The sequence below is a fragment of the Enhydra lutris genome, unplaced genomic scaffold (genome assembly GCF_002288905.1).
Source record: "Enhydra lutris kenyoni isolate GAN:26980312 unplaced genomic scaffold, ASM228890v2 scaffoldscaffold56, whole genome shotgun sequence".
NCBI lineage: Eukaryota > Metazoa > Chordata > Mammalia > Carnivora > Mustelidae > Enhydra > Enhydra lutris.
Window position 1 is genome coordinate 9,706,171 of NW_019154140.1, and position 11,729 is coordinate 9,717,899.

General features: G+C 48.5%; 1 protein-coding gene across 1 annotated transcript in view; it reads right to left on the reverse strand.

Annotated features, from left to right (window-relative positions):
• The window catches only part of LOC111157854 (chymotrypsin like elastase family member 1), an 18,228-nt gene extending 7,069 nt beyond the window's left edge, over positions 1–11,159 (reverse strand). Inside the window, exons 1-6 of the mRNA XM_022519547.1 lie at positions 11,099–11,159; positions 10,144–10,226; positions 8,495–8,595; positions 7,992–8,117; positions 6,814–6,950; positions 5,020–5,165 (exon numbers count right to left, since the gene is read on the reverse strand). Of these exons, the coding sequence (XP_022375255.1) occupies positions 5,020–5,165; positions 6,814–6,950; positions 7,992–8,117; positions 8,495–8,595; positions 10,144–10,226; positions 11,099–11,138 (633 nt within the window). The 5' untranslated portion in view covers positions 11,139–11,159. The remainder of the gene's footprint in view (positions 1–5,019; positions 5,166–6,813; positions 6,951–7,991; positions 8,118–8,494; positions 8,596–10,143; positions 10,227–11,098) is intronic.
• Positions 11,160–11,729: the final 570 nt, after the last annotated feature.

Below are 11,729 nucleotides of genomic sequence, written 5' to 3' on the forward strand. Positions count from 1 at the left end.
TCACAAAAAGGATCAACAAAATTTCACAAAAGAAGCTGTGAGAACGGCAGAGCAGGAGCTGAGAGAGGTGCTAATGCCTTATGTTTCCATCGGACCTTGAAGTTAAGCTGAGAATCTGATCAAAAGTGAGGGATTTTTTTTTTAAAGGAGAAGCAAGCTTTTTTTTTTTTTTGGTAAGATTTACTTACTCATTTCAGAGAGAGAATCTCAAGTGGACACAGGTGGGGCTTGATCCCGTGACTTCAAGATCACAACCATGATACTATGATCTGAGTCTAAACCAAGTCGCCCAACTGACTGTCCCACCCAGGCGCCCCTCTTCCACCCAAATTCTAGGAGGGGTTTGAGAATATCTCTGGACTAGAGGAATGGAAGGTAATTAAGTTGTCTGTAATACTATTGTCTTAGGCTAATTGAACTAAAAAGAAACACCGGCCCTCGAGAGCTGGAAGGTGTGGCTGAGGATTTGAGGGTAGAAGGAAGAGCTGGGAAAGAGCTCAGTGGGAATGAATGGATTGACTTGAGGTGAGAAGGGCACGGTGAACCCCACCTGAGGTGAAGGGCTGGGACCCAGCAGTCTGAAAACCCAGAAGACACGGTCTTGGAAAAACTGCAGTGGGAAAGGTCTTGGATACCCAACTGCCTCAGAGAATTGTCAATTTGGAACCACTGTCAGAAGAAAAGTACTCTGCTTTGTTGGAGTTGGAGACGCTGAGGGAGCGGAGGGAAAGTGAATTAATTCAGAAAGGTTAAACCTTAGGGTAAAGGGGGAAGCTAGCCAGTGGGGACCTAGCAGAGACTGCCTTGTGTATCAGGGCTCCCACCATGCAGGAGACTGGGCAAACTGGGAGGAGTTGGTCGCCTTGCTTTCGTGGTTCTAAGTGCTCACCAGAAATCTTTGCTCATTTGATTCTACCATTTCAGTCAGCCTGCCAGCCTCCTGCTGGCTTCTCTTCTTCCACCCAGCACAGACCTTGCATTCGGTCTGCACTCTTGTCCTTCAGCTCCGGTTAAGGCAGGAAAACCCAGCTCTGGGATTAACCCACTCCCTGCAACTGAGTCTCGAGTCAAAGGGAGTGAATCCTATACTCAGTCATTGCGTGGTCTCCAACCTCACCCTATCAGGAACATCTCGGAGGCCGATCATTGTCCCACTTGCTTTAATTAATCCAGACCATACAACGCTTGTTCCTTCATTCTCAGCGTTCAAACTGACTCCTAGTTTATAAGTAAATGGAAAAAGCAGCGCAGAACACCCGCCGTCCTCCAGCCACCCAGCCTACATGCTCTTTCAGATCGTGCACATTTTGGTACTTTGCTGACTCCCTTCCCGCTCCGGCTGCATCTGACCCTTGGTTCCATCTCTCCTCCTCTGGGATCTTGTGCCATCCACTCCTTCCTCTCTCTGACCCTACAAGATCCTTTCCTCTCTCCCTATTAACCCACTCAGTGGTACTACACTCAACCCCTTTGTGACCGGTCATCCTCCTGAAAGCTACCAGATATTTTTTGGTCCCTTTGTTTCATCCAAGATTCTTGGAAAGGGATTTTCCATTCCTTAGTTTCTCATTGCCTCTTCCATTTCTTACCTTCAGTAAAGCTTCTCCCCCTCCTCTCTCCTGACACTGTTCTTGCCACAGTTACTGGTGACCCACCAACTGCCCAAGTGGGCACTTCCAGTAATCTCCTGTGGCTCCTGGATGCACTGTATACTGTGTAGGACACATCAGTATTTCCTGAGATTCTGGAAAACCCTTATGATCTCTAATCCCTTTCTAGTTTTATGGGTTCTCTGTCCTCCACCTATCCCTGAAATGCTCAAGTATTCATGTTATCACAGTTCTTTCCTCAACTCACTGTTCTTTTCTCATTCTACAAATTCTTGGGGCACCTGGGTGGCTCATTCATTAGGCATCTGCCTTTGGCTTGGGTCATGATCCTGGGGTCCTGGGATTGAGTCCCCCATGGGACTCCCTGCTCGGCGGGAAGCCTGCTTCTCCCTCTCCCACTCCCCTTGCTTGTGTTCCCTCTCTTGCTGTATCTCTGTCAAATTAATAAATAAAACCTTTAAAAAAAAAAATTCTCCCCTGCGGGATGGGGGTGGGTTGGGATCCAGGGGTGGATCTCACCTGCTGTATCTCTAGTCTGGCTCTCCCCGAAAGTTCTACTTCCTTAATATCTAATTACTCACTGGGTAACTATTCCTGAATGTCCCACTGGGATTTTAGAATCACCTTGTTAGAACCAAATTCATCACCTTCTGTCCTACATTCTATAAACCTTCTCTCAATGGAGGTAGCAAAACCCTTCCCAGGTCACTTACACCAGATGCGTAAAAGTCATTCCAGATCCTCCTTCTTTCTCCTTTCTCTCTGCTGCCCTAGTTCAAGCCCTCAAATCTATTGCCTAGATAATTACAACAGTCTCCTAACCTGTCCCTTGGTCAACCTCACCTTCTTTCAAGACATGCTTACTTTGTCATCAGACGATGTCTCTAAAAGGCAAATCTGATCACGCTATTCTCCTGTTCATAACTCTTGTGTGGTTTCTCAGGCTAAGAGATAAATTTCATGACCCTAAGCATATGATGGAGGTTCAGGGCAGGCTGCCCCCAAATATACCACTTTGGGATATGGGTTATTTTGAATTATTTAAGAACAGACAGTGTAAGAAGGACATTCTAACCCTACTTTGTTCCTCTGAAAGCAGAAAATAAACATGCCACGTGAAAGGTACCCTTCTTGTAAGGAGACATCTTTGCCACCGGAGATAGGTTTAGGGCTGTATAACAAACCCTATTGCCTCACCCAGTTGCTCCTTCACTCATTTACCCCAAGCCCAAAATTCTTTGTCACGTCAATTCTTCACAAATTTATTTCTTTGTCTAAAAGGTCTTTGCCTTTGAGTCTCATATTTTTATGAGCTTCTGCACATATGAAAGTAAATCTGTTTTTCTCCTGTTAATCTGTCTTACATCAATTTAATTATTAGATGAGCCAAAGAACCTAGAAGGGAGGAAGGGAAAAATCTTCTTCCCCTGCACATGGCCCTTGCAGCCCTAAGTCAAGAGGCTCCTACTGGCCTCTAGCATCATCTCCTGACATTCCCTGATAGGTTAATAGTTTATGTTCTAGCCCAGACATCAGCAAACTTTTTCTATAAAGGGCCAAATAATAAGTATTTTAGATTTTGCAGACTATAGAGTCTCTGTTGCAACTATCCAACTCTTTGAAAGGAGCCATGGACAATATACAAGTAAGCAAGTATGGCTGTATTCTTTCCAACTTAATGCTTTTTTATGAACATTGGAATTTTATATTTTTCATATGTCAGGACATCTTTTTTTTTTTTAAGATTTTATTTACTTATTTGACAGAGATATAGACAGAGCACAAGCAGGCAGAGCAGCAGGCAGAGGGAAAAGGAGACTCAGGCTCTCCGATAAGCAGGGAGCCCAATGTGGGGCTAGATCCCAGGACTCTGGGATCGTGACCTGAGCCGAAGGCAGATGCTTAACAGGCTGAGCCACCCGTTTTTTTTTTTTTTTTAAAGATTTTTATTTATTTATTTGACAGAAAGAGATCACAAGTAGGCAGAGAAGCAGGCAGAGAGAGAGAGAGAGAGAGAGAGAGGAAAGCAGGCTCCCTGCTGAGCAGAGAGTCCGATGCAGGACTCGATCCCAGGACCCTGAGATCATGACCTGAGCCGAAGGCAGCGGCTTAACCCACTGAGCCACCCAGGCCCCCTGAGCCACCCGTTTTGATTAAAGTTTTAAATCTTTTTAAAATTTATTCTCAACCGTTTAAAAATGTAAAAACCAGGGTGCCTGGGTGGCTCAGTCTGTCAAGCAGCCAACTCTTGGTTTGGGCTCAGGTCGTGATCTCAGGGTGGTGAGATCGAGCTCCACTTCTTGCTCCTCACTGAGCTTAGAATCTGCTTGAGATTCTCTTTCCTTCTGCTGCTCCTCCCGTTTGAGCTCTCTCTTTCTCTCTCTCAAAATAAATAATTCTTAAAAAACAACTTAAAAATGTAAAAACCATTCTTAGCTCATAGACTATAGAGAAACGGGCAGCAGGCAGGATTTGGAAGTTTGTGGGCTCTGACCTCTGCTCTAGCTGTAGGGAATGCCCTGTAATTCTGTAAGAGTTCTAGGTGGTTTCTTGGCCCAGGCCCTCATTCCTGTTGTTCTTTCTGAATAGCTTTTCCCCTTTTGCCTGGATTTCTCCTACATAAGCATCAGAACTCCCTTACAGATTCCAAGTCTTTTTTTACCCCAAAAGGTACAAGTAAGTGCCTATCTTTGAGGCTCTTATATTGTCCTCTGCACTTTTTTTTAAAATCACACTTACCCACATTGTTTGACAATGTCCTATCACATGTCTGCTCCTGCCCTTCCTCCACTAAACCCTCAGTTTGAGTCATCTTTGTATCCCTCACACTTAGCATGGTGGCTGGCATTTAATAGGAAATCAGGAACATTTGTTGAACCGCATTAAGAAATCTGTAAGATGGTATATTGCTGACTGACCCTGTCTAAATAGAAGATTCTATGTATTATATATATAAATGATTATGACACTATTTTCTGCACTTTCTCCTGCCATAGTCACCTGTCTGTCCTCCTGGAAATACTACTGAGGTGGTGATGGAGAGCTGGGGTTGACGGGAAGAGAGCTTCCTCACATACAGTTGCAACGACCGCTCTGGCGCTGTGAAAAGTCTAGGTGGTTGACAGCTTCTGAGGACCACACATATACACCAACACACAGATGCTGGGCCACCCACCAGGAAGGTCAGGGCATTGGGCATGATGACTTCTAGGGTTCCTTTCAACTCTGAGATTCTGTGAGACTAGAGTTCCTAGCACAGACTTCTCCCTCAGATGCCAGAATGGCAAGTCGGGTCGCACGTGGGGGTGGGAGTAGGTGTGGAAAAGAGCATGAGGAAATGGTGGGGAATGGGAGGCAGAGAGGGGAGGGACCTCGTGTGGTTTTTCTGACATTTCCAGTACGTATTCACCTGGCATCCAGAGCGAACTCCGTCTCCTCCAGCACACACCATTGTTTTCTTCACGGTGGAGCCCCAGTAGGAGGAGCTGGAGCAGGTGGCGTAGTCCACAGTGGGCAGGTAAGCCTGCTGCAGGCTCTGGGCCAGCTGCCCGTTGGCTGAACAGGACACACAGAGTTGGAGGTCAGCCCCACACGCTCTCCAGGGGGAGAACCCTTCCGCACCCCGCCCAACCATCCCAAGCTCTAATGGAAGCTGAACTCAGGGCAAGCTCCTTCTCTCTATGCCTCCCATGCCATGGTTCCTCCCCTATCCCTTCTTTCGTGGAAGCTACAGGCCCCTTCTGCAGGGGTCATCCTTGTCATTGTTCCCCAACTCCAGACCACTAACCTCCAATCTCCTACTCCTGCTTAAAAAAGGAAAAAAAAAAAGGGTGCCTGAGTGGCTCAGTTGTTAAGCATCTGCCTTTGGCTCAGGTTCTGATCCCAGGGTCCTGGGTTCAAACCCCACATTAGGCTCCCTTCTCCCTCTCCCTCTCCCACTCCTCCTGCTTGTGTTCCCTCTCTTGTTGTGTCTCTCTCTGTCAAATAAATAAAATCCTAAAAAAAAAATCAAAGCGACCAAAATGGTCTTATTTGTGGATGACTCTCCTGTTTTCACCTTGCACTGCCAACTGTACTAAGCAGAACTGGGACTATACACCCTTATTTTCATTTCATAAGAGCTTGGTGTAGTTTTCCTTTATCTGGCTCTTTTGACTTTCCAAAGCCTTGGCACATACATTATTTCTTTGTATCCTTATAGCAAACCCTTCCCGTTACAGATCAGGAGGCTGAACCACAACAACATTAAGTCAAGTAAGAGTAGCTGCATTAGAAGCCTGTCTCTCTCTCTCTCTCTCTCTCTCTCTCTCTTTCTTAGCTCCAGGTTCTCCCAGTAGACTGGCCGCTCACAACAAGGCCTCACCTCTCTTCCAGAGCTCAAACACTGCGCACGACTGACAGACTTTGGTCAGGCCTAATGTCTCTGCCCTTCTTGACCATCTCTGCTCATAGCCCTCCTGCCTTTCCATGTTGTCTGGGCGGCATTCCCTACCAGAAATCTTCCCATGGTGATCGGAAGAGAGCTTAGGCCTCTTCTGCCTTGACTTCTCTGGACCTCCAGCTACCTCTGGTTTACTGACTCCAACCCACAGCCCAGAGACTATCTATGGTGGTAGCAGATGGTGTAATGACCACCAAAATGGGAGCCAGGATACCTGAGTCCTGGCCCCAGCTAACTACTTACTAACTAGTCATGTGACCTTACACAAGGTTTTTACTTTTGTTGGGCCTTAGTTTCCTCATGTATAAAATGAGAGGTGGGGGTGGTTCAGTCGGTTAAGCTCTTGATTTCCACTCAGGTTGTAATCTCAGGTCCTGAGATTGAGCCCCATGGCGGGGGCTCTCTGCTCAGTGGGGAGTCTGCTTGAGACTTTTTTGCTCTCCCTCTGCCCCCCCAACATGCTCCCTCATGTGCGTTCTCTCAAATAAATAAATCTTTTAAAATAAAATTAAATTAAATGAGAGGAGGATACAAAATATTCTCTGAGGCAAGGTTTTTTTGTTGTTGCTGTTTTTTAGTTATGAGTCTATGTGACTTGACCATTCTGTGGCCCATTCTTAGCTTGATTTCATGGACCAGTTATTTTATCTCTGGTTCCTTGATTCTGGCTACGAACACCTAGGACCACAGAAAAATGTGCCCAGAAGCTCTGCTACCTACTCAAGATCCATGAAGTAGATGGTGCCCGTGCAGGTGACTTACTCTTGGTCCTGCCCCAGCCTGTGATGTAGCAGGGGCTCTTGTTGGCCAGGACGGTTCCCTCTGGTGGCAGAACACCCAGCTGGACGTAGCTGTTGAGGGTAACTTTCTGGGCCAGGCGCAGCAGGGCAATGTCATAACTGTGGGAGCAAAGGAGCCAGCTCAGCCTTCCTTCAGGTCAGCATAGGGGCTGGCCCTCACTAAGCTTTTGTGTCCCCACAGAGTCAGAAACAGCTATAGGGGCACCTGGGCGGCTCAGTTGCTTAAACATCTATCTTCAGCTCAGGTCATGATCCTGGGGTCCTGGCATCAAGTCCCGCATCAGGCTCCCTGCTCAGCGAGGAATCTACTTCTCCCTCTGCCCCTCCCCAACATTTGTGCTTGCTTTCTCAAATAAATAAATAAATAAAATCTTAAAAAAAAAAAAAGAAATGAACAACTTTGGGCCACCTGGGTGGCTCAGTTCTTTAAATGTCCAACTCTTGATTTTGGCTTAGGTCATGATCTCACGGTTGTGAGATGGAGCCCCACGTGGGGCTCTGTGCTCAGCGGGGAGTCTGCTTGAGCCTTTCTCTTCCTCTCTTTTCCCTACATGTGATCTCAATCTCTCTAAATAAATAAATCAAATGAATAACTTTTTAAAGGAAAAAAAAGGAAAAGAAGAACGATTTTGAAGGAGGAAGGGACTGACTCGCTGGGGCTCAAACTTGACACAGTTGGACAGGAGGATATTCCTTGTTTAACAGCAGCACCTGCTGGTGAGGTCTTGGTGTTGTAGTCTAGCTGGGACCTCTGCAACCCAGGGGAGTGAAGCTTACATCTTTCTGTTTTGAAGGCGGAATCAGAAAGGAGCAAAGTGGTATGATCTTGGTAGCAGAGAAGAATTCTCAAAGAAGAAAGATGAGGGGCGTCTGGGTGGCTTAGTCGTTAAGCGGATACCTTCAGCTCAGGTCTTGATCCCAGGATTCTGGGATCAAGTCCCACATTGGGCTCCCTGCTCAGTGGGGAGCCTGCTTCTCCCTCTCTCTCCACTGATCCTTCTGCTTCTGCTCTCTCGCTCGAGCTCTCTCTCTCAAATAAATAAATAAAATCTTAAAATAAAAGTTCCCAAGCCTTCTAAAATCCAAATTATCAGAATCCTTCTGAATGAACCTGAGGGACGCCCAGATCCTTGGCCCTACCCGGCAGCCACGTTATTGCTGTTCCAGGATGGATGTACCACGATCTTCTGCACACTCACAGGCTGCTCCGTGCCGTCATTCTGGTTCAGGTTGTGCTCTCCAGCCACCACACGGAAGGTCATTGCTCTGGAGTGACAGAAGAGAAGGAAACCCTGAGGGATTCAGGGGGCTCTTTCCCCTCAGAGAGAAGCTGGGAAACCATCTCTCGTCCTATCTTTAGTACAGGAAGCCATCTTTGGCCCAGGCAGAGGGCAGACAAAAGACCCTAGAAGATGAGGAAGTAATAAGCTCTCTCCTTCTCTAATTTACTAACTTGGGGGCAGTGACAAAAACTACCATCAACTTCATTGCCCAGTTTATGAAGCTAAACTTCACAGACTGAATATCTCATAACCTGGGAGAGGGGTGGTGGGCACAAAGTGCTAAAAGATACATATTCCTCCAGAAAGGCCAGACTTCTCCCCTTCCAAGGGCTCAGGAGAGCTGGGTTTTGTTTTTCTCACCTGTCCACGCAGTGAGCAGCCGTCATCACCCAGTTCTGTTTGATGAGGGTCCCTCCACAGGTGTGGTACCATCTGCCCCCAGACAGGTACTGGAGGGAAATCTAGAAGGGGAGGGGAGAAAAGAGGGAGAGGTTGGTGTTTCTTAAAAGGCTCTGCCCCAGGCATGCCTGGGTGGTTCAGTGGTTTAGGCCTCTGCCTTCAGCTCAGGTCATGATCTCAGGGTCCTGGGATCAAGCCCCGAATCGGGCTCCCTGCTCAGCGGGGAGCCTGCTTCCCCCTCTCTCTCTGCCTGCCTCTGAGCCTACTTGTGATCTCTCTCTCTCTCTGTCAAATAAATAAATAAAATCTTTAAAAAAAAAAAAAAAGGCTCTGCCCAAACAACCTGTTACACTTCCTTCGATTCCTGCCAACCTTCAAAAGCTTCTCCAACTTTGTGGGCTAGAGTTGGCCAATGGGTTTCATTGGTCCTGTCCATTGCTACTGATCTGTTGCTGGAGGTTCCCTGGAGTGGTGGCAAGAAGGAGTGTGCAGATGGCCCTGGGATCAGCAGCAAAGAGTGCTCCGTTGTTGGGTGATGCTTGCTTTGTCTGTGGGCAGAGGGAGGAAAGGCACACAAACCGTGTATTTGACATCCCTAATCTGGGTTGTTACAAAGGGCCATTAACTCAGGTTGTTACCTCCATTTCCTCTTGGTAGGAAACGTGGCCATGGAATTGCTCCATCATCTAACCCTCTGGCTCAGGTCTCCAGAGCACCCCTCCAAGTTCTCCCAGACATAACTATCCCTGTCCCTCAGGGAATAACTCAGAACGACCGCCGGAAAACTCACATCGTCCTCAGCAGCTCCCATATTCCAAAACAACCCTACTTCTGAAAATTGGGATCCAAACTGTCGTGAACTGAATTTCATTCTTTTTTTTTTTTTTAAGATTTTATTCATTTATTTGATAGGCAGAGGTCACAAGTAGGCAGAGAGGCAGGCAGATAGAGAGGGGGAAGCAGGCTTCCTGCTGAGCAGAGAGCCCGATGCTGGGCTCCATCCCAGGACCCCAGAACCATGACCTGAGCCAAAGGCAGAGGCTTTAACCCACTGAGCCGCCCAGGCGCCCCCTGAATTTCATTCTAAGTGTTGTGATTCCTCTGAATCACAACTGGCTCTTTACCAGTTAATGTGCTAGGTTTACACATTTAGAATTGCTTAAATCAAAACCCTGTTACAAAACCAGAAACTCGAAATAGCCAAATAAGCAGCATGCTCCCCGGGGGGTGGGGGCGTGCTTGAATGCAGAGGTGCACGGTATGGCATGGTGTGCGTGTGCGTGTGTGTGTGAAGAGTCCGGGGTTTGCGTCTCACGCCAAGTCTTACTAGTGTGTGTGGTGTCTCCGGGAACGTAAATGTGGTTTGTGTTCGGGGTGTGCCTGGGGAAGGGAGAGGGGTTGGAGTTCACATCCCCTCCTCCAAGCCTTTCGCCTGCCTTCCCCACCTGTGCCTGGTCCCCTTCACCTTTTAAATCTGCAAGCCAGAGGGTTGGCAAGCTTGTTGATACGGACGAGCTTCTTGTTGATAAGGACATTCACAAACACGCATGTACCTGCCCACTGGCAACTCTTGTTTTGTTAGAGGCCCGGGGCTGTGAAGGAACACCTACCTGGGAGGGCCAGGAATTCCTCCGGGCTTCAGTCCCTCCAACTACCCGGGCATTGGTTTCTGGAAAGTCCTGCGTGCTGTGTCCTTTGTGGGGCAGAAGAAAAGTGAGTGATGACTAAGCATGGGGTCAGCTCAGGGTGGGGGGCAGGGAGGCAGTGTGCTTTGTCTGCAAATTCACAGTTCCTCCCTAGCAAATGAGGGCCCCCGCTGAGAGTTATGGGAGCCCCCCCATTTTTAAGATTTTTTATTTATTTATTTGACAGACAGAAATCACAAGTAGGCAGAGAGGCAGGCAGAGAGAGAGGGGGAAGCAGGCTCCCCGATGAGCAGAGAGCCCGATGCGGGGCTCTATCCCAGGACCCTGGGATCATGACCTGAGCCGAAGGCAGAGGCTTTAACCCACTGAGCCACCCAAGTGCCCCTGGGAGCCCCTTTTGAAACCAGGGGAATCTGAACGACTTCTGCTTCCCCAGGTGTCCTCAGAGCTCTGGCAGCCTGTGAAGGACAAATCTCACATCCCTAGGCTAGGGCTCAGAGGCTCCCTGTGGTCGCAGCCTTGCTTGGGGTCATCCTATGGCCTGAGGTGACCTCCCACCTCTACCCACACACACAGTGCTTTGGCAGCATTCTCCAAGGGGCAAGGGCAGCAGTGAACATCCCAGCCAGGCACCTGCCAGGGGTGTCTTCCTGTCAGTGGGGGTGGTGAGAAAGCCCAGGCCCCGGAAAGGGACTTATCGGCTTCATGGTTCAAGGTCCGGGCAACCAGAGGGTTCTGCATGGCGAGTGGCCCTGACTGTCCCTCTCACATGCGCTCCAGGAGGGGAAAGTTTCTGTTAGACTCATAGAGTGTTCCATCCCACCCTGGGATAGAGAACGAGACTGGACTTAAGGATAGCTTTTGACCCTCCTGCTCAAATCCTCCTCCTTCTAGAACTCAGGCCAGATGACCCACTTACCATAAAGGACCAGGGTGGTGAAGACCAGGAAGCGGAGCATGTTGCCGGCTGAATGGACCACTGCCCCCTTGCCAGGAGCCCAGCCCTCTTTAATATTCCTCTTATCAGCAGCTTTGCAGACCTTCTTGCTGCCAGCCAGCTGGGCTGCTGCTGGAAGGCGGGAAAAATCACAGGTGACATGGAAATAGAAATGAAAAGATCGATTTGCAAGTAAACTAATTTGTCTGTTGTTCAAAGACAGAACAAGGTCGGCTGAGGGCTAAGTTAATCATCTGCCTTCAGTTGAAAGGCATCCAATAAACTCTTTTTCAGAAATCGGAGGGGGAGCCAGGACCGGCCTTGCCCACAGGGTGCTCCCCTTCGGGTCTGTCCCTGCCTTCTGCCTTCCTTGTCCTCAGTGGCACTGTGAGTGCAGACATCCGTTTTCTGTAGGAGGAGCTGGAGGCAAGGGGTCGGTCAGTGTGGAGGAGGGAAGCGTGTTTAACAAGCTCCCCTGCCCAAGCAGGGAGGTGGGACACGCCCCCAGGACACCTACTGAGGCTTAAAGGCAGGGAGCTAAAGCTGGGTAGACTCCTCTGAAGAGCATTCTGGTGGAGGAAGGTGTTAAGAAACAGGTTTGGCGGGCGCCTGG